Source organism: Canis lupus, chromosome 13 (genome assembly GCF_011100685.1).
Source record: "Canis lupus familiaris isolate Mischka breed German Shepherd chromosome 13, alternate assembly UU_Cfam_GSD_1.0, whole genome shotgun sequence".
NCBI lineage: Eukaryota > Metazoa > Chordata > Mammalia > Carnivora > Canidae > Canis > Canis lupus.
In genome coordinates, this window is record NC_049234.1 from 44,700,403 (window position 1) to 44,723,677 (window position 23,275).

The 23,275-nt window shown below is 41.4% G+C and overlaps 1 protein-coding gene across 5 annotated transcripts in view; it reads right to left on the reverse strand.

Moving 5' to 3' along the window:
- Nucleotides 1–23,275, reverse strand: part of TEC (tec protein tyrosine kinase) — a 131,938-nt gene that overhangs the window by 28,696 nt on the left and 79,967 nt on the right. For 4 of the 5 annotated variants that reach the window (XM_038556032.1, XM_038556033.1, XM_038556036.1 and 1 more), the window contains 4 exons: nucleotides 4,991–5,095; nucleotides 3,403–3,484; nucleotides 2,606–2,734; nucleotides 475–515 (listed from right to left, as the gene is read on the reverse strand). In XM_038556032.1, the coding sequence (XP_038411960.1) occupies nucleotides 475–515; nucleotides 2,606–2,734; nucleotides 3,403–3,484; nucleotides 4,991–5,095 (357 nt within the window). Of the gene's footprint in view, nucleotides 1–474; nucleotides 516–2,605; nucleotides 2,735–3,402; nucleotides 3,485–4,990; nucleotides 5,096–7,667; nucleotides 7,774–23,275 lie in introns of those variants that run through there. The other variant, XM_038556037.1, reaches the window with a different exon arrangement.

The following is a 23,275-nucleotide window of genomic DNA, read 5'->3' on the forward strand; positions in this document are numbered from 1 at the left end:
TATTGATCCTACGAAACAGAGCATATAATTCCCATTTTACAACTGAGGAAATAGTGGTTTAAGTAATCCACCCAGAGTCACTCATACCACATCACATTGGATCAGGTGCTATCTGGGTCCCAAGTACATGTGTTTCTAACCCTCCCCCACTCTTCAAAGGCATATCATTAGATCACTGAAGTCACTTCTTTGTCATAATACTGTGGTCTTAAGACTGAAATATTCCTTTGAAGTCCCACACTTACAATTCCTGAGGCCAAAATACAAGCAAAATGCCAGATGAAGAGAGGGCTCCAATGATAATCTCTGATATAATTAAGTTAATATTATTTGATACCAAAAAAAAAATCAACAAATCCTTAGTATATCTGTTTCTGATATGATATGTGGGGAAAAAGGGGCAGAATCATGTGAATGAGCATAAACTTAATTTATTCAAGCTGCAAATACTTCCGAAAGGTAAAGACCACCTACCTTCTTTGTTTCTGGTGCTGGAGGTAGTGCTTTTTTTATACCTGAAAATGACAACAACAAAAGTAGGTTAAAATGCCAGCTACCAATGACTGAGAGTTTTAACAAAAAATGAAAATGAACACATAGACAAGAAATCGACTTGGAATCTCTCTACTCTGGTGCACGTTGCTTGTATCACTATTTCAGAGAAGAATTTAAAATGCTATAAGCTTGTCTGTTTTTTGCCTTCCTGAATGGGCTAAATGCCAGAGGGATCAGGGCACCATTCTATTCTTGGTAAACAAGTGAGACTGCGACAAACTAAAAAGCTTCTACTCGGCAAAGGAAACCATCAACAAAATGAAAAGGCAGCCTACAGAGGAAGAGAAAATACTTGTAAACCACATATCTGATATGGGGTTAATATCCAAAATATACAAGGAACTCATGTAACTCAAGAGCCAGAAAACTCAAATAACTCAATTAAAAATGTTGCAAAGGGCCTGAATAGCTATTTTTCCAAAGAAGACATTCAGATGGCCAAGAGGTACAGTAAGAGGTGCTCATTGTCATTCATCATCAGGGAAATGCAAATCAAAACCACAATGGAATGTCACCTCAAACCTATCAAAACAACTACTATCAAAAACACAGGAGGTAACAATTGCTAGGAAGGTGTGGAGAAAAGGGAAGCCTCGTGCACTTTTGCTAGAATGCAACCACTATGGAATACAGTATGGTGGCACCTCAAGAAATTAAAAATAGAGTATCATATGACTCAGCAATCCCACTCTGGGTATATACACAAAGCGAAGGAAAGCAGTAACTTGAAAAGATATTTGCATTTCCATATTCATAGTAGCATTATTCACAATAGCCAAGGTATGAAAACAACCTAAATGTCCAACAACAGATGAATGGATAAAGAAAATGTGTGTGTGTGTGTATGTGTGTGTGTGTGTGTGTGTGTGTGATGGAATGCTGTCCAGCCTTTAAAAAGAAGGAGCAACAGCACGGAGGGCATATATTAAATGGATAAGCCAAACAGAAAAAAAAAAAAAAAAAGACAAATATTATATGGTATCACTTACATGTGGGATTAAAAAAAAAAAAAGTCAAACTCATAGTAACAGAGAGTAGAAAAAGTGGTTGCCAGGAGATTGGCAGTGACGGGAGGGAAATAGAGATGTTGGGAGAGGGCACAAAGTTTCACTTTTAAGTTGAATCAGGTCTGAGGGTCTAATGCATAACTTGGTGACTCGAGTTGACAACACTGTAATGTGTAACTGAAATGTACTAAGAGAGTAGAACTTAAATATTCTCGCACATACACATAAAAAGGTAAAAACATGTAAGGTAATGGATGTCGTAACTCCAAGGAAGAGTTCTTTCATGACACATAAGTATACCAAATCATCACACTGTACACTTTAAATAGCTTGTAATTTTATTTGCCAATTAGACCTTAATAAAGCTGGGGGGGGGGGAAAAGCTGCTGATGGTGCCACACTAGGTTCACACTTGAATAGGGTCGCTTTGAGCAGGCTTCCATATTGTGATAAAAGCTCTAGGGGCACCTGGGTGGCTCAGTCGATGAAGGGGCTGCCTTCAGCTTAGGTCATGATCCCAGGGTCCTGGAGTCAAGCCCTGCACTGGGGCTCAGCAGGGAGCCTGCTTCTCCCTCTCCCCCTACTTGTGTTCTCGCTCACTCTGCACACTCTCCAATCAATCAATCTCTTGAAAACAGACCTTTTTATTCCATGGAGACAGCCCCACTGCTAAATAAACATAATTATTCATACAAAATACACCCACTGGGGATCCCTAGGTGGCTCAGAGATTTAGCACCTGCCTTTGGCCCAGGGTGTGATCCTGGAGACCCAGGATTGAATCCCACGTCAGGCTCCCCACATGAAGCCAGCTTCTCCTTCTACCTGTCTCTGCTTCTCTCTCTCTCTCTCTGTATCTCTCATGAATAAATAAATAAAATCTTTAAAAAAAAAAAAAACACCCACCCTACACTTACATGGTGCTATAAGGTGTAAAGGTCATAGTTAACCAACATCAAAATCAAAACCAAGCCACTTTCACGCTATACCAATGGTATGTATATCCTGCACACATATAATTACAAAATAAAATAAATACTTACTACTCTCAAAAAGATTATATTTTTCACATCCAGGGGCTAATTTTTCAGTTTGTCTGCAACACTGATAACTTCCGTCTGCCCAGAATTTAGGATGATATTTAATCATGATATTATTGTTGTTCTTTATTTCTGTAATTCACAGACACATTAAATGATTAGTGATGTAAAAACAGAAATGACAGAGTGTTTTGTACATAACACTGTCAATCATTCTCGATTTCTCAGATGCTACATTTATTAGGAAAACAGCTCATAACATTATACAGCCTCGCATGCAGAAAATCTCTATGCTTCTCTTTGACCTTCTTATTTTCACAAAGCCCCCTGTTAGCAGAAGCGACCTCTGCTCTACCATGATGGATAAACACAAAAGTCAGCCTACACCATTCTGTTCAGCAGAAGAAGGGATGGGACCGGCCCGGTGCAAATCACCCATTTAGACACTCTACACGCAAGTCAATTCATCCACACTAAACACTGACTACATAGACAATTTCTTAGAAAATAAAATCCTATTATCTTAAAAGCCCAGGGCTTTCTCATCTTCAAATGTATTAGACATTAAATGAAAGCAGGCATTTTTTGGAAGCGATGTGTATACCCCTAGAAAGAACCAGATTATAAAAAAAGGAGGTGGTCTTCAACATGGATCAAAGTTGCAGGATGTCCTTAAGAGAAACACTTATCATGGATTAAAAGATTATAAATGTAAGATACATTAGCTGTATTTCTCTTTTAGTGGTAACAATGTTATATCCTAAAATTATGTGCAGTTAATATTTCATTATGAGTTTTACCTTCTTTTAACTTCTTCACCCACCGGTCCCTGCTTTGTGCACTAGGTGCAAAAACATAGAGTGTGTTGGCATCGTGAACCACCTAAAATAAAACAAACGATGGGATAGGTGAGAAATACTTCGACACAGCACTACTATCTAGCGCAGAGCCCTTGGAACCAAAGGCATCCATAAATGATTCTGAAGTGATCAAATACAAGTGACTTACCTCGGATCCAGAGAACCTACATTCCTTTCTTACGAAAGCTCTATTCTTCGTGTCTAGATCAAGTGGGAAACACATTTTGCAAGGGACTGTGTTTTTATAGAAAAATAAATACACAGAGGCCAAGAAGCTTCACTAATCTTATTTCTTACAATCTAATTAACTGAAGATCCTTGTTTGATGTAGCCTGGCATTATTCTAATCTTGTATTTTTCTGAATAATATTTTACACGAATGGACTACTCTTTCAGCGTCACTGCTATACCTCCCTTTTGCCACTATAAATAATGGCAGTAGCTAATTTTACTAAACACTATCCCGACTCTATACTATGTGCTTTATAGGCATTAATGCAATTAATCCTACCAGTGAGGCATCAGTATTTACATTTTACAGAGGAGGAGACTAAAGCTGCCCCCCAGACCTTCCACTGCTGTCTAAATCCAGGCACCATTCATGTACAATACACTGCACAGGGTGCTCCCTAATGTTGTGCTACTTAACCTGGTCCATCTCATCTGGCTAGTAATCCAGAAAACCAGGATCCTGACTGCACAGCCCACTCTGTGAACCACAGTACCTCTTTTAGAGGTAACTCCTGATGCGAAAGTCAAGTCTTATTCTTAATATATATTTTTTTAATATTAGTAATAAAATTCAGCCTGGGAAACTAACCCCCACATTTTTCTTTGGTCTGTCACTTTACGCTTGATCACAGTCACAAGGCAGGAGCACCCTGACTGGCTAACAAGAAATACAAGGCTAGAAACCCCCTCCCTTCTGACACAGAAGGACAAATACTACATGATCTCACTCTAGGTGGAATCTAAAATAGTCAAATTCATAGACGCAGAGTAGTGGTTTTCAGGGACGGGGAGGAGGGGTAAATAGGGAGATGTTGGCCAGAGCATACAAAGTTCCAGTTAAGCAACACGAATGAGTTCTAGAAATCTAATGTACAGCATGGTGACTACCGTGAACGGTACTGTATTGCATATCTGGAATCTGCTAAGAGGGTAGGTCTTAAGTGCTCACACAGTAAAGGAAGGAAGGAAGGAAGGAAGGAAGGAAGGAAGGAAGGAAGGAAGGAAGGAAGGAAGGAAGGAAGGAAGGGTAATTATGTAAAGTGATGGATATGTTAATTAGCTCAACTGTGATCATTTCACAATGGATACATATATCAAAACATCAAGTTGTACACCTTAAATATATACAATTCCTATCTGTCAATTGTACCTCACTAAAGGTGAAAAAAAATTTTTTTTAATCAATCAACAAAGCAATGGCAGGAAACTATAATGTCAAATAGTAAGCATGACTAAAAGCCCAGAGTTACACTGTGGCAAAAAAAAAAAATTAAAAAAAAATAACATGTCAGCTCACCTGAAATGGGTATTTATTTTGGCAGGGAATAACAACATCATCATTCTTCACTATTTCCACACACTTGATTTTTGAAACATCAATAAATCCCTTCCTGTATTTTTTCTGTTAAAAGAAAAAAAAAAAAAGAACTATTGCAATCATAACATCTAAGAAAAAATGTTATTAATAGAAATGTTTGTTAATGAAATCATGGATTCAAAATATTACAATTTTCTCAATAATTATTACCTAAATCATGTCTCCATTTATTGTCAAAACTGTTCAAAATACTAACATTGTCAGAACTGTAATAAAAGAGATTATTTTTTTTTAAAAAAGCGATTATTTTCATTTATTTCTAAAGATTAAATTTTCCTATCCTTGCCCCCCAAACACTCTAGAACACAGGAATGGACTCCTTTTTGTCACCTTCCCCTCTTAATTCAATGCCTTGATGACAGCACTCCATCCCCACTCCCCCACGCCCAACACTGAAGACCAAACCAAGCAAAACTCCAGGTACTTGCAGGGGCGCCTGGGTGGCTCAGTTGGTTGCTACCTGACTCTCGGTTTTGGCTCAGGTAGAGATCTCATGGGTGTGATCTCAGGACTGTGAGGTCAGGCCCTACCCTTGGGCTCCATGTGCAGTGTGGAGTCTACATGAGAGTCTCTCTCTCTCCCTCTGCCGCTCCCCCCGCAACCCACGTTCTCTCTCTCTCTCTCTCTCTCGCTTGCTCTCTCTCAAATAAATAAATTAAAATAATAGGGATGCCTGGGTGGCTCAGTGGTTGAACATCTGCCTTTGGCTCAGGGTGTGATCCCGGGGTCCTGGGATCGAGTCCCACATCAGACTCCTCGTAGGGAGCCTGCTTCTCCCTCTGTCTGTCTCTCTCTCTCTCTGTCTCTGTGTGTGTGTGTGTATCTCTCATGAATACATAAAATCTAAATTAATTAATTAATTAACATAATACTAAATCTTAAAGAAAAAAAAAAAAACTCAGGAGGATGTGAGGTGGACCTGGGGTATTCACATAGAACTTCCATTCAGATTCTATTGTTGGATGTTCTACTTTACTTCTCTATTGCCCTCTTTCTGCTCACTGCAATTCTACCTGCATCAAATAACTAAGGACATATCAAGACCTCCCTCCACCCTTAAGCATAGTAATTTCACACCAGAGAATTTATCAAAGGGAAAAAAATCCATAAGGATACATAGTAGCATGTGCAAACATAAGTTGATAAAATACACCCATTAAAATCCCATTACAAACACAATGTAGAAATAAAAAATGTTTACTGCACAATAGTAACTGATATATTCCACACACACACACACACACACACACACACACACACAAACTGTATAAAGACTAAAGTTACCTTTGGGAAGAGGGCAGTAGATATTCACATGATAAAGAATAGAAGGAAAAGTAGAGAAAGGAAGATCCCTGTAATATTTGGGGTAACCCAGCCACCCCCTGGCACTAGTCATTCAAAATTGCTTCACTGAATATTCTAAAATTGTCCTCTGGTCACAACCTTTGGGCCCCCTATCTGGCTCCCAGGAGCCTGCTCTGGGAGGTCACCCTAAGACTTTCAGAGCTTCCCACTCTCCCAGACCACCAGCTCCCATCTGACTGACTAGACGATTCCAGAGGTCATTTCATCATTTCATCTTTCTCTCTCTTTCCTCCCTCCCCCACTCCCTGCACAAATCCCATATATCCCTTGACTATTTTGTTAGTGCCTAGTTCTACCCACACCGTCCTTATTCCTTCACACCTGATTGCAGAAGGTCAATGATAATCCTAATTTTCTTTTCTATGCTTACCCAGGCCCTCAGTGCTGCTCCTCATCTCCTTTGTCTATCTCTAGCGGAGAGAACCTGGTGGCCTCCATGGAGAACACCAGTCTTATCAGAACTACAAACCCTTCCCATTCCCTTTGTCCCAGCAGATGAACTCCCTCACTGCTTTATGGGGAAGAGAGCAGCCATCCCACAAGCACATCCTCCAACTTCTTTCATCTGGAGATCAAAAGCATTCTAAGATTTATCTTTTTTTTTCTCTCTCTCTCTCTTCTCTTTTATCCTGTCTCTTGGAGTAGTTAAGGAAACTGCAGCTCAGACCAACTAAATATATTACCCAAGAACCCCAGCGGACTCCAAAGCCTACTGGACCCTAGCATATCCCAACTGCAAACAAGTAACAGCACGAATGGAGCCAAGTCCCCAGGGAAGGGCAACAAGGATTCTGAGCATGGACCAAGCTTCAGCCAGGGTAGAGAGAGGAACATTCTCCCCAGCTGTGCTTTTCTGAGGAATTTCCTTCTACCTATAGACACATTTGGGCCTCCCATCCATACCAAGAACCCTTCTTCTGGTCCTGCTATCGCCCTCACTTTTCTCTTCCCTTCCTGAAATAGAAGACGACTACACCCTTAGCCTTCATTTCCTTCCTGCCCACTCCTCCTCCTTAGCCACTCACAATCTACCTCCCACATCACCACAGCCTGCTAAGCCGGTCTCAAACACATCACCAGTGATCAAACCCAAAAGCCTTTGCTTGACTGTCACCCACTCACATGAGGTCTTTGAAAGTGCCACCACTCTATTCTCCCTGAGTGGCCTTGACTTTGAGTCATCCTAGGTTTTCCTACTCTCTCTTTCCTTCTGTTTCCCACATGACAATACCTGTCCTGTGTCAGCAACCGTGTCAAGGAATACACAGCCTGAGGGGAGCTCACTTCCTGGGCCTGTAGCTCAAATATTATGCCATTTAGTCCTCACAAACTCTGTGAGGGAACTATTACTAGACGCATTTTACAGAGGGAAGGAACTAAAATGAAGGAACTTGCCCAAGAAAGACAGTATTGAGTATACCATGTTGTAAGTACTATATATAAAAATGATGCACAAAAAAAAAAAAAGATGCACATGGACACAGAGGAGCTGGAGCTGAAAGGCCAATTCTGGAAGAGAAATGCTGATACGACAGGGAGGGACTGAACAGCACAAGACAAGGAAGGAGTAAACAGCACCTACGAAGAAAAACATAATCCAGAGTGACCTTGGCTGCCTCATATGGAAAACAGGAATAATAGCAGCTAAGAGAATTAAATGACTTAGTATTTACCAAGTGCATAGAATAGTGTCTGGCTTAGAATATGATGTCTGTAAGTTTGCTACAGGAAATAAGTAAGTAGCAAAAAAAGGCCAGCGTGGCTGAAGTACAGGGTGCATGAGGCAGCATGGAAAGGTGAGCAGGCCTGAAATACCTGAGACATGGCGTTAAGAGGTCTGGTCAGACACCTGACCCACCCTGCTCCTGGGGCCTGTGCCGGGCAATGGGGTGGAAGAAATTGCCAGAGCATCATCCTCCTATTAACAAATCACATGTGTTCACTGTAGAAACCTTAGAAAATACTAACAGCCTGAAGAAAATCAAACGGCCTTTAGTCTCCCAACCCTGGAGAAAATCACTGTTGACATCATGGTGTTTTTCCCGACATTGCTCTCAGGGGTCATTTATCACCTGACAGCCTCTTCACCCTTGAGCAGCAGGCTATATATGGTCTGTTTCTGAGATACTCATCTCTACCCACCACCTGCCCTTGCAACTAAACACAGTCGTTAAATGCAGATCAATCTATACCAGAAAATTTAGGATGGCCTGTATATTGGGTTGACTTATGCCCCCTAAATTCATGTTCTGTGATATACAATCTATTCATGTACTGTACTAATATTGGGATTTGCAGATAAAGGTTCAAATGTAAGCTGCTCATCCATGTTTTTAACTACCGCTCCAGCAAACCCTGATCACACACCAAGCATGACATTGTGTGCTGGAGCTTCAAAGTTACAGAAGGGGGTTGAGGGTCTCTCTAAGAGGGGTTCACAATAATATACTGGGTGAAAGGAGAAGAGACAAATGATTCATATCAAATAATGACAAACCCATGTGAACTCATGTGTTATGGAGTGGGCCAGTGATTGGGCCAAGAGAAGGTGGAGAAGTTTCAGGGGGGAAGTATCACTTTGATTTGGTTTCTAAAGGATAAGTAGGAATTTTCCTGTAGAGAAAGTAGAGGGGGAAAAACAAAAACAAAAAAAAACTTCAGGCAGAAGCAAAAAAGCACTCATTTAGGGAACAGAAAAAAATTCATCGTGGCTCAGGGTGGTTGAGGGGAAGTGTAGGAAACGACACCAAAAAGATTATTTAAGACCAAATTAGGAAGATGCCGACATGACCAGCCAGATTTAGGAGTTTGGAATGAAGAATGCTGTGCTGAGGTTTGTTTTTGAAATGGCAAACGTTAATGGCAAGGTGACAAATGGATGGAGACAGGGAGGCTAGCCAGGAGCCTGCTGTGGCAGTTCAGGTGACGGATGATGAGGTCACGAACCCAGTCAATGGTAATAAATCGGGTGAGGAAAGCAGGGTCACCCGAGCATTAGAAGAGAGAGTCCACAAAACTCAAAACTCTGGCATCAATTAGGTGTGGAGATTAAGTGAGAGGAAGGAGGCAGGAAACCTCAGGGATTTTGAGCCCGAGTGACCAGTAGACACCAACACCATGAACCACCACAAGGAACACAGAAGAGTCAGATTTGAGACAACGTTGGGACATGTTGTCTGAGTTGACTATTGGACAGCCCACTGGAAATGTTTGGAGGGAATTGAAAATATGAGGCTCGTACTCAGTAATGCTTATCAAAATCTCTACAGTAAAGAGAATTCTCAACACATATGTTGTATATATAGCAGAACCTTTTTCTAGTCATACCTCAGGCAACCCTGGGAAGTTAGGTAAGGTTGAGGAAGAAAAGGTTTGGAAGGATTAGGAGACCTGCCTTAGGGAACCCTAAGAGTTAATGAAAGAACCATGTGCCTGCCCTCTTATTTATTTTTTTTTTTCTGCCCTCTTAACAACACCTGGTCTTCACACTCTGGTGAACCAGAGTTTACACTGAGAAGAGACATATAACAGGTTTTTTTCTCCATTCAGACTATTTATCACTGCTTCGTGATTACTGAAGTATGCTATACAGTACTGTTACTATTGTGGCCCAAGGAGAAATACCCAAGGTCGTTACAAGTTTCGTGAGAAGTTTCCCTTTTATTTCTATACCCTCATTTGCTGCCCAGATTGAAAATCACGATTAAGCCAACACGTCACCTTACTCATGTTTGAATCACGCAAGCTGAAAAATCTATCTGGCACTTAGCAGATGTTCATTAAACGTGTGTGCTGAGCTAGTGTGCAAAGAAGTCTGCGTGACACTGTGTGTGTGTGTGTGTGTGTGTATAACACAGGAGATATATATCTCCTCTCTTGCATGCATATCCTCTATATACTTTACCAAGCTTGAAAACGAGTTATGTAATAGCCATTTTACACATTTCTAAACTAGCACAAGTGGGGAAACTAGATCTAGAGATGAACTATAACTTGCTTCAAACTATGCATCAACTGAATGCCAGAACTAGGAGGTAAATGCAAGAGATCCTGTCCCCCAGCAAGTCTTAAAGGTATTCTGTTTCCCTTTAATTTCCAGAACACTAGTATTTTAAGAATATCAATCCTAACTTAATGAAATGACATTTTTTTTAATGTATGCAAGCATCCAGGGCTGGTTCCAGGTAAATTTGGGAAGTCAGCCATTTATCTTCAGGACACCCTTTGTCCTCCCTACTCCCCAGGCATTCGAGTCCCCATTAGGCACAGTGAAATACCCAACCAAAAATGTCCTCCCATCTTACAAATGATCCCTCCTCTTTTCCCATCACAGCTTTTATTCCTAATGGGGCTATTCTCAGCTGCATGCCACAGAAGAAATGTGCTGGATGAATCACTCTTACATTGCCATGGGATCTCAGGAAGAGGTCATGAGCTATGGAAACAGGGAGACCCTGAGAGCGGGCTCTGCTTTGCCACTTAGAAGCTGTATGGCCTAGGGCAAACTCTGTCCCAATCTCTCAGTTCCCCTGTCTGTAGGAAGAGGACACTACTATTCACTTTGCTAAGCTTTTAGCAGGAATAAAGTTAATGCACATAGGTGCTTAGTACAGAGTATGGCATATGAAGTCATTCCCCTAAATGCAGCATTTACTATTAATTAGTTTTCACAACAACTCTGGGAAGTTGTTATGAAACTATGAGCAGTTACAAGATTGGCTAAGAGGTGAGCCACAACTGAACCTAGAGCTCTCAAAAACAAGAATGCGTTTACTTGACTCCAGGTCTCTCAAGCTAGAATATTTTTCGACTCTTATGATAAAAATTAAAATTATGTCAAAATCTAACAATTGTGGAGCACTCACTATGAATCAGGCACTTGTTAACCTCTTCACAGCGATGATTCAATGAATTTTCACAGCATTATTTGAGAACTGTTGTCACCGCATTTAACAGATGAAGAAATCAAGATTTAAAGGGCATAATTGCCAAAAGTCACACAATGAACCAGGATTTGAACTCTTGTTTAATTTCTCATCTTGTCACACACACTTGAGTAACTTGATATCACTTTACTAACTACACACATAAAATAAGTGGAAATTTCTTATGCTTATGGCTCTTAATGCCTTTAAGACCAAAGCTAGTTCATAAATTAAATACAAACAAAACTACACAAAAAATAAGATTTAAATTACCATTACTTGAATGTGATGCATGGATGTTTGCTGGAGTTGAATTTCTGTCCCAAAGCCAGTTCTTTTGGCATCTACAAGCTTGTATTACTATAGCCTGTGTGACAACCACCTCCACCCTTTCTCTCAATTTCAATACGGGAACCTCTGCTTATACACACACTGCCATCCTGGCATTAGGCCTCCATTTGGCACTACTAAATTGCTTAGTGTTCAATCAGCCACTGTTTCTTTCTCAATAGACCACAACAATTAAAACATCATAAATACAAACCCAAAGATGGGCTGCTGACATGGCATATTCAGTGACAAGGAACTACCCAAAAAATACAGACAAAAAAATGTAGACAAAATACAGACAAAAAAATTTTTTATACGTGTGTGTGTGTATATATATATGTATATATATACACACACACACACACACACGCACACACACCTATTATATTGCTGGGGGAGTTGTATAAAATATTGCCATCAAATTAAGAAAACAAAATTTTAAATTCCTAGAACCTGCGGTCCTCAGCAGATAGGTAGCACAAAAGCTGCTGTTAGCACTCACTGCATTCCATCAGGAGGGTGCTTTCATTTAGCCACATTCATCAAAGACAGGTTTGGCTTCCCCCTACCACCCGCAAGGCACAGATACCAAAGAACCATGATGGAGATGAACAAGTACAGAATCTCTTGGTTTTAAGGCATTTACAATCAGACATTTGCTAAAGGTCAAGGAGAAGAACAACAGTCGTTCACAATGAAAGTCCAGATGAGTCAATACGACATAGCTAAACAATTCCTGTCAACTCTTAAAAAGGAAAGGAACAGGGCGCCTGGGTGGCTCAGTCGGTTAAGGGGCTCCCTTTGGCTCGGGTCATGATCCCGGGGTCCTGGGATGGAGCCCCATAGTAGGTGCCCTGCTTAGCAGAGAGTCTGCTTCTCTCTCTACCCCTCCCCACTGCTTGTGCTCTCTCTCTCTCTCTCTCTCTCAAATAAATAAAATCTTTAAGAAAAAAAAAAAAGGAATGAAAATGACGTAGTCTACAAAAAATCTCCAATGAGCAAGGCCCATTTTATTCATGAGGGTAGTTCTTTTCCCTTTCCCCTCAGGACACAGTTCAAAGAATGGGCCTAAGAGCAGCAGGACACATTAATCATGAGAAACAAAGAAAACCTCAGGATAGATTTGACTTTTGTGTGTATGTGTGTGGATACTGAGAACAATTTGAAGTAGATCTCTATGGCATCAGGAGAAGTAAAATAAATAAAATTTATGGCATTTCTGACTTGATGGCTGTATGATAAAATGCCTCCTTCTTTACCAAGGGCTGAATTCTATTGAAAAATGAAAAAAAAAGTAAAAATGAAAACTTGGCATCCTTTTTTCCCCTCCCTTTTAAACAACTTATAATAGCAATTGACCTAAGTGCCTCACATTTTGTAGAGTGCTTTTAAACACACACACAACAAAACAAAACAACAACAACAAAAACCCACAAGGTTTCTGGAGATACTATTTTTACCGTATTTAAAAAGTTTTTTTCTTTTCTTTTCTTTTTTAAGATTTTATTTGTGAGCCTGATGTGAGACTCGATCCCAGGACCCAGGACCCCAGGATCACGACCTGAGACAAAGGCAGACGCTCAACCACTGAGTCACCCAGATGCCCCCCAAAAGTTTTTTTTCTTGAATAGCCATTCCCTCTTAGGACTTTTCTATACTTCTGGCAACCCCCTTCCCAAATAACTTTTGTGACCCAAAAACATTTCTAAAAACTATTACCAGCTAAGTTTATTACAGTTGAAAGCAAAACTTATTAACATGTGTGTTTTGAAATAATTCTAAAAGTGATTTTACTAGTTTAATTTTTTCAATAGGCAAAAATTAGAATGAGTTAGGTAGAAACCAATACATATGGATCCTTTAGTTCATAAATTTCCTCTTAACAGACTTCAGAATTCAAGGAATTCCAGACTTACTAATTCAATCCAAAGATTATAAACCCCTGGGAGCAGAGACGATGCCAATGATCTCAGGTCGCCACATTTTCTTCTTTCTGGGTGCCCAGCTCTACTGCATTTTCTCATCATCATGCATTTAGGTGAGGGCATAGAACTGAACTCTAGCCAGGGGAGTGCACGTGGAAGTGATCACTACCTGTCCTTTAAAACCCTGCATACCATCCTTCATGTTTTATCACCTCCTTTGTGATCCAGTTGGATGAGAAAATCCAGTGGAAGATTCAGGGGACCACAAGACAATGGAGTGCTGACAGGCATAAAACTTCTTTTTAAGAGGCGTGTGCCTGGGTGGCTCACTCAGGTCAGCATCTGACTCTTGATTTCAGCATAGGTCATGATCTCAGGGTCCTGGAATCCAGCCCTGTGTCTAGCTCCATGTTCAGCCAGCAGTCTGCTTGAGATTCTCTCTCTCTCTCTCCTTCTCCCTGTGCCCCTCACCCTAGGCACACGCACGCTCTCAGCTCTCTCTCTCTCTCTAAAATAAATAAATAAGCCTCAGCTACCTCTCTCCTCAAAGATACACATTCCTACACAATTCCCAATGCCTACTTGTTCCTATTCCACCGAGTTTCAATAGTCCTTACTTATAAGATCCAGAAAATGCAGAAAATAAAGAATAGGTTTTTACAGCAACATTTGAATCGTGGGGCAGTTCTCTTGTTCAGACACATTTACTGCTGAGACTTGTGCACAGGTATATCTTTTAGTGGGAAGTAAGAACTTATCTGAAACTCGGTGTTAGGATTTGGGTTCTGAACCTGACAGCATAGGTGTGAAATGATGAGACGCCCTGGGTGAATAATTGCATAATAAACACAATAATAGGTTATTTGAATAATAAACATATTTGAAAAATGCAATAATAGGTTGACATGCAGAACTATGTGCCAGCGACTGTCCTATGAATTGATAAAGGCAAACTCAGTTAAGCTTTCTAATAACCATTAGAATAACCATTATTATTATTGTTGTTATTGTTGTTATTGTTATTAACCATTATACTACTCCATCTCTCCAAAAATGTCAAGAGCAGAACACTGGAAAATCTGCAACCGGGCCACAGAGGCAGAAAGGGCTCCCACATAGCAGAGTGGTCAGAAAGCACAGCCCAAAAAAAAGAAAGGACAGCCCATAGCCAGTACCTAATATATGAAATACCATATGTTTGGCGTGCTGATCTAGATACCATGGGATTCAGGATGCTTACCACTGCCCAACGCAAGTGATGAGGAGTATAAAAAGTGACTTTAAATATAAAGTCAGAAGTTATGGGGCACCTGAGGAACTCAGCGGGATCAGCATCTGCCTTTGGCTCAGGTCAGGATCCCAGGTTCCCAGGATTGAGTCCAGCATGGGGCACCCTGCTCAGTGGGGAGTCTGCTTCTCCCTCTCCCTCTCCTCCTCCTCCTGCTCATGCACTCACTAGCTCGCTCTCTCTTAGTCCCTCTTCCTCTCTCTCTACCTCTCAAATAAACTTTAAAAAAAAGAAAAGGAAGCATCCAACTCTTGATTTCAGCTCAGGTCATGATCTCAGGGTCATGAGATGGAGCCCTGCTGTGTATCTGGCTCCAGGCTTAGCAAGGAGTTTAAACGTTTAGTTTAAATGCCAGCTCTAAGGCTCCATGCAAATGAATTAACCTCTTTTAGTTTCCATTTCCTCATCTGTCAAATGGGGATATTAAAATGACCCAACCTAAACGAACTAGGGGTGGTAGAAGGGGAGGAGGGCGGGGGGTGGGAGTGAATGGGTGACGGGCACTGGGGGTTATTCTGTATGTTAGTAAATTGAACACCAATAAAAAATAAATTAAAATAAATAAATAAATAAAATGACCCAACCTACATTATCACAAGGACAAACTGTGATATGCTCATAAAGCACTCAGCATAATATCCAGCCTGTCATAATCATTAATAAAGTTTATTTTGGGGCAGCCCCGGTGACCCAGCAGTTTGGCGCCACCTTCGGCCTGGGGTGTGATCCTGGAGACCTGGGATTGAGTCCCACGTCAGGCTCCCTGCATGGAGCCTGCTTCTCTCTCTCCTTCTTCCTGTATCTCTGCCTCTCTCTCTCTCTCTCTCTCTCTCTGTCTGCCATGAATAAATAAATAAAAAATCTTTTAAAAAAAAGTAAAAAAATTTTCTTAAGTTTATTTTTACATAATTATTTTTTGCCTTTAAAAGTAAGATTTCTAAAAAAAATTTAAAATTCAAAAAAAATAATAAAAATTAGATTTCTAAAAATTTTCAGCATTGAAATTCTTTTTTCCCCCAAAGATAGTCTCTATTTTTGTTACAGATTTCAATAAGAAAAAAAAAGATTTAATGGAGATCTTTTGAATATTTTACTAGCTTTTACATTATTTCTTTGGGTAACATACCAATATTTCTTCACTTTCTCCATTGAGGAATTCAGTGAATTCAAAAAAACTTTGAAAGAACTTCAAAAAAAATTTAGGAGTAGACAATTAAGCTTGACTCTAGTGTATAAAATACCACAGAACATACTAGGGAAACAGGACAATAGCAGAACTACTCTTTCTCTTGAAACAAAGCAATATTTTAGGTAGTAATTTTTAAAAGTGCGTGAGTCTTAACCTATCAATTACCACAGAAAAGTAGGAAAAATCCAGCAAACTCTTAGGACAACATTTGCTGGTATCTACTAGATGCTAGATAATGTGCTAAGCACAAGAGATATGGAGATTAATACAATACAGTCATTGTATTAACTCAAGATAAATGAAGGCATCTGAGCGCACAAAGATATGCACAAGAATATTCATAGCAGCTTATTTCTAATAGCTGAAAACTGGAAACAATCCAAATGCCCATCAATGGATGAATGGATACACAAATAGTGTTACATCCATACCGTGGAATATGACTCAGTAATAAAAAATATAATATTGACATAACAAAATAGATGTATTTCAAATTAATCTGCTGAATGAAAGAAGCTAGTTTAAAAAGAGTACATGGTAAATGACTTTGTTTATTATAGAATACTTGTACATGCAAACATGCTAATCTATAGTGTCAAAAATCAGATCTGCAATACCTAGGGAAAGTGGGACTACAAGGAGAGGTAATGAATTACAGAGGGGCACGAAGAAGCTTTTGGGGATGATGGATGTGTCCATTATTTTATTACAGTGATGGCTTCACAGGTGTGTACATATATCAAAACTCATCAGATAATACAATTCAGGGATGTGTGGGTGGCTCAAGTCAGTTAAGCGTCTGACTTCGGCTCAGGTCATGATCCTAAGAGTCCTGGGATCGAGCCCCATGTCGGGCTCCCTGCTCCAGAGGGAGTCTGCTTCTCCCTCTCCTTCTGCCGCTTTCCCCTGCTTGTGTTCACTGTCTCGCTTGTCTCTCTCAAACAAAATCTTTTTTCTTTTTTCAAATAAAATCTTTAAAAAATAAATAAATAAAAAAAAAAGAAAAACCAACAAATTCAACAAGAGAGAAAAAGAGAGGTGTCAAGATGAAGCAAAACAACCTCACTTTGGCATTTATTCCAATTTGCAAACAACTCATCTGCCCGTCTAATTCATCCAGCATTAAATGAATTCCTAATGGAGAAGTAGGATTGATTTTACATCTTCCCCCAAATTTGGTACCTGGCCCTACCCCTTTTTTTCTTCTTTCTTTCTTTCTTTCTTTCTTTCTTTCTTTCTTTCTTTCTTTCTTTCTTTCTTTCTTTCTTTTCTTTTTTTCTTTCTTTTCTCCTTCTTTCCTTCCTTCCTTCCTTCCTTCCTTCCTTCCTTCCTTCCTTCCTTCCTTCCTTCCTTCCTCTTTCTCTCTCTCTCTCTCATTACTCCCCTCTTTGAGGCAGGCATGGTGAAGGCTACCAACCGGAAGCTCAGAAGGGACAGGCACCCTGCCCCGCAGCACCTACACGATGCTGGCCTATGAGCCTGGCGCGGGTCAGGTGCTCACTGACCCCGGTCGAGCAAGTCATGAGCCAGTGAGGACACACATGAACAGAAGGGCTGCAGTCCTAAGCAGGACTTCCTTGGATTGAACTTGCATTATTCAGCCAGAACCACTACCGGACTCTCCGAGTTCACAGGACAGTTGGGCTGCCTGTCTTTTTGCCACAGCTCTCTCGGGAGCCGGCCAGGCAGCCGGTCGCAGGTGCCCTGCTCCCTCGGCCCCTTGCCCAGCCCAGCGAACGCTGCACCAGTGAACACCCAGTGCACAGTGAAGGTCCCGTCACCACCGTCAGAGGCACTCGTCTACTGTCAAGGGATCCGTCCTCGACCACGGATGGTGATCACTGGCTACGTCACTGCAAATCTCTCTGCTGTCGGTTCTTGTGTCTTGGGGGTTAACACCGACCAGCAGCACTTGGTGTCAGGACTAGGGATGCTGAGAGCCGTGTGTACGTGCGTGTGTGTGCGTGTGTGCACACGCACGAGGCTCTCCAGCAGACACGTCACATGTGCAGGCTTTTTTTAGTGACACTTTTATCTATCTTTATGACAGCGGAAATACCTAGAATCACACAAACATGATCTCTTGTTAAAAGGCACTTGCGAGAGGGAAGCTTTGGGAGCTTCACGCGGGGGAGGGTCAGGTAGCCGACAGGGCAGGACAGAAAGTGCAATTTCCGGGATAGGTGGCTGGTGGTGGTGGCGACTGGCAGACACGCAGTGGCACCTCTGTGGCCTCTGCCTGCAGCACGAGCGGCACGATGCCCACCCGACCCCGCACCCCCGTCACGGCCCAGTGGGCTGATGAAAGCCAAGAGCGGAGAAGGGCAGCCCTGGACGTGGGAAAGCCCTTGGCGGCCGCCCCACAGCCGCACCCGAGGCCACGCTGGGCCTGAGACACAGCACCGTGTTTCTGCACAGGTGCAAAGTGGGGAGGCCCCCCAGGACGCTCCTTCCTCACTGCCCACACCCGAGCAGTTCCTCCACTAAGAGACCCCCCCCCACATGAGCAGGGAGGGCAGAGCTGCCTGCACACCCGTAGGAAGTGGAAATGCGAATTATTTAAAACTGAACTAAGCTTTGCTAGGATCCCCCCAAAACAGAACATTAACTTGGTCTTTAAATCAACTTCTCTACACTTCTCTAGTTCTCTCAAGTGTTAAGAGGATCACTCTGCAGTTTGTTTTCTAAATCTCTCAAATGTTAAGCTGCACATATTGGCAGCTTCTCTACACAGGGCCAGTCCCATTTCTTCCTTTTTTTTTTTTTTTTTTTTTTTAAATCTCAGTGAAGACAATCAGCCACGTTGGGAACAATACCTTCCTTTTGCTTCTACCCAAGCCTGGGGGGTGGGGATGGGAGAGAGGAGAGGGTGAGGGGAGGAAGGAAGATGGGGAGGGAGGTGTGGAGAAGAAATCACCACAAGAACAAGGGCAAGAAAGACAAAACATCAGTCTTAGTCTGAGGTCTCTAGTAAGAGAAGAACTGCGACTCTCCCCTCTGAGAGATACTCAAAGGAAAATGCAGAATGGCCTCACTATGGGTTTCTGTGGGCCTAATGGGTACTAATCGTTCCTTTACTATGGTTTCTATAGGAATATTCACTTTGTGTTGCAAATAATTTGCAGAAAACTTTTGTAATACAACCTCTCGACTGGGAACCCTCTATAGATAAAATTATTTTTTAAATAATTTCTTCCGATGACTGGGTGCATAACGCCATCAAGGAAGCTCTGTTGATTATGTTTTGGGGTGAGAGTATTATAAGTTTCTATGTAAGATGGATGCTGCCTATCTTCTAGAGATGGGTACTGAAGCATCTGTAGAAGAAATGACATGACTTCTACAAGGTAATGGGAGCGGTGGGATTTGCTACAAGGCAATGAGGGTGGAGTGAAGTGTGAGTCAGGGCTAAGGTGGCTGGGTGCTGGTACATGGGGGTCACTGTGCCACTCTGCCTATTCGAGTACATTTGAAACGTTCTGTGATAAAAGGCAAAAAAATACTTTATTCCATCACATTTTTCTTAAAAGCCTTTTTGAAAAAAAAAAAAAAAAAAAAAAAGGAAGCTCCACACAGGGCTTAAACTCATGACCTTGAGATTAAGGCCTGAGCTGAAATCAAGAGGCAGATGCTTAACCAGCAAAGCCACCCAGGCACCCCTACATTTTTGAAAATCATGATCAAAGTTGTAGGATCTTCTAATGAAAAAATTTTTTGTGAGAACACAAGCAGCACCCATTACGAATCGGTAAAAAGGCAGAGATCATCACATCATTTCGTCGCCACTAATAAAGCCTGGGCTACATTTGTGGTAATGGGTACACTGGGATTCAGAAGTGGAAACAATCCCAGATGTTCACACAACTGCTCTCGAGGTCACAGGTACACAGCTTCCTGCATCCATCAATCTGAAAGGGCTCAGCAATTAGTTCTAGAACTGCTGACCCTGCTGCAGTAATGAGTTATTTAGCCATCTGCTTTTTGCAATGGAGTAAATAAGGCACTAAGGTCAAACAACTGACCAAGGGCAAATGGAGACACAGAAGTCCAGGTTGCTCCACCAGGCCCTTCGTGGCTATCACAGCTGGGGGCCATCGTTACACTATTCACCCCTTCCTACTTCGCTATTGCTAATGCAATCAGCTCTCGAATACTCTGGCAAAAGTTCATTCGTGTCGCCGAATGCATTCTAAGAGATTCTCCCAATGCCAAATACAGGATCCCCGTGGCCCAAGTAGCCAGTCCACTCTCTGCGAGTCCACCAGCACCTGCAATGGGGACGATATCTGCTTGGTTTTCTCTTCTTCATTCCCTTATCTCCCTTCTGGAAGGACAGAAGCACATCACACCACCCAGACACCAACCAGCCTAGGGAGGCTTTCCAGGAATGCGTAGGAGTCTAACTACAGTAACTCCAGTGAGTAGATCTGAAACCTCCATATTACCATGCACGGGCTTTTAAGTGGATTCAGAAAGAGAGGTGGCATTTCTCATCAATTCACTAAGGTAATATATCAAACCATAAGAAACTGCCAGTCCAAAACGATCAGAGTGGTGTTTCCTGATTGTTCAACTTAATTACATTTCACATATTTAATACACTTTGGTCCTACTCACACACCTCACACTCTGAAATACAAACTGTTTGTACTGTTCCTAATTTCTACTTAATCATAATGGTAGTTACGATGTGTGGGGCTCTCAGTAGGTACCCGATGCCCATAACAGACCGAGCAATGCATGAGAATGGGAACAGTGCCCCCCTGTAGTGATCACCACCAGCACTCAGCGCAGTCAGAACCCAGTCAATAATTCATACTGACGACCCAGGAAAATGCTGGAATTTGAATTAGGTTTAAGTTAGACAAATTTTAAAAATCAGTTCATCTAGAATAACAGCAGTTCTTCTAAGTCATACACTATTTTGATCACCAACTTGATAGGTCTTTCACCGTTGCGTGTATCATGGCTACCGCGACTATGAACTTTGCAGTTTGCAAACTTTTTATTTGTTTTTTAGATTTTATTTATTTATTCATGAGAGACACAGAGAGAGGCAGAGACACAGGCAGAGGAAGATGCAGGCTCCCCGCAGGGAGCCCAATACAGGATTCGATCCCAGGATCCAAAGATCACAACTTGAGCCAAAGACAGATGCTCCACACTGAGCCACCCAGGTGTCCAATGTGCAAACTTTTTATTCCCAGTTATGGATGGAAGCAGGTCACACTGAATAGTTTATGTCCCCAAATCAAATATCTTATATGGCCCATAGACAAGATAATAAGTAAAGTCAGAAACTAACTGAAATAGTCTCACGCCTTCTATTGTCTCCCTGATGCTGCCACCTTGCCCTTTTCATTCTTCTGGACAACATTTATGTAGCATCTGCTGCTCTCGCCCTAAGGAATTTCCAGTGACTGGGAAGAAATGATTACTCATAAGGAAATGAAGAAGACGTTAATTCCTCCAGAACAAGAGTCAGAGAAGGCTGCATCAGAAGGTGCCTCTTTGAGCAGAGCCTTGAATCACAAATAAGAGTTTTCTCAGCAAAGAAAGGAGAGAAGATTGTACAAAAAAGAGCATCACAAGCAAAGGCCTGTAGTTGCAAAAGAGCGTGGCAGGTTTGAGGACTGCAAGCATGTCAGGGTGTGGTGTGTTGAGATGCACTGAGGGGCAGGCCGGAGAGGCAGGAGAAGAAATCGAGAGGCTGAATCGGGATCATCTTATGAATGGCTCTGCATGTGGTGCTAAGGAGTTGCATTATTAATCTTCCAGGCAATGAGGAACTGTGGCCTCATGTGATTATATTTTAACTACTGCCAAAGAAGGAAAGCTAAGCCTGGCTCTGTTATTTGGGGTGCTGCTATTCTTCAGAGAGAAGAAAAACTGGGTAGCTTGTTGACAAAATTAAAGGATGAACCACTTTACTTTGTCTTACATATCCTATTATTTCCTTAGACTAAGAACCAGCAGGATTCTGCAACAGAGCTCTTAACTGCTTAAGGGCAAAAACTCTGTGGCCAGACAGCTTGAGTTTACATCCTGACTCCTCTGCCACTTATTTACTTGCTGTGTCTCCTCAAACAGGTTACTTCACTATTTTTTTTTTTTTTTACTTCCCTTCTTTTTGCTTCAGTTTCCTTAGCTACGCAATGGGAAGGAATGATAGCAAATAACTTCATGCATTTGTCATAAGAATTTAAGAAGTCACGTCATGTTCAGCTCTTGGAACAAAATGGACAAATGGTTAAGTGCTCAATAAATTTAGCTATTAGAATATTTTTTAAATTTCTTTTTAAAGATTTTATTTATTTATTCATGAGAGACAGAGAGAGGCAGAGGCACAGGCAGGGGGAGAAGCAGGGTCCATGCAGGGAGCCCAATGCAGGACTCGATCCCAGGACTCCAGGATCACGCTCTGGGCTGAAGGCAGGCGCTAAACTGCTGAGCCACCCAGGCTGACCATAGAGTATTTTTTTCAAACCATATTAACCATAGGGAAAATAAAGGCAAAAGCCACTAGTTTTGTTTAAGGCAAGTCCCTCATACCCACCTTCTAGGCTCCAAGAAAGATCTTCTGGGAATGATATCAAATTTGACTTATAAAATAAAATGAGTATGAATGAGATTATTCCTTGGGCTTTGACAAATATCAGTACCCTAAAATGACAGGACACAATAGAACCGACCAGTATCTATCAATATCTACTCTTTCCAACCAGAAAAAAAAAAAAAAGAGAGAGAGAGAGAGTAACCTTTACGGTTTTACAATTCTGTTTTTAAGAAGGACGGTTGATGCTTCATGTGACTGTGCTATTTTTACTCTTTGAAGCTGTTATTTTAGTTCTGTCTTACAGTATGAAACCAATACTGAATCAGCAAGCGACTTATATTGGCACTTCCTTTTTACGTTAGAAACAGTTAATCTCTGGTAACTCACAGCCTTAACACACAACAGCAGAGAGCACATCTGGTCAAAATTTGGTCAAAGTTTCTCTTCCTACAGAACGTAATAGTAGTTTTATAAAAACACACCTTTCCCAGTCATCAGGCTTCCCTAGAGGCTAATTCATGGTCTAATGACTATAAAGATTAATATGGGTCTGATCCTTACGTAAATACACATTAAGCTAGCCAGAAAGTCACAGAATTAACCCAGAAGCAGTGCAGTGTCATAGT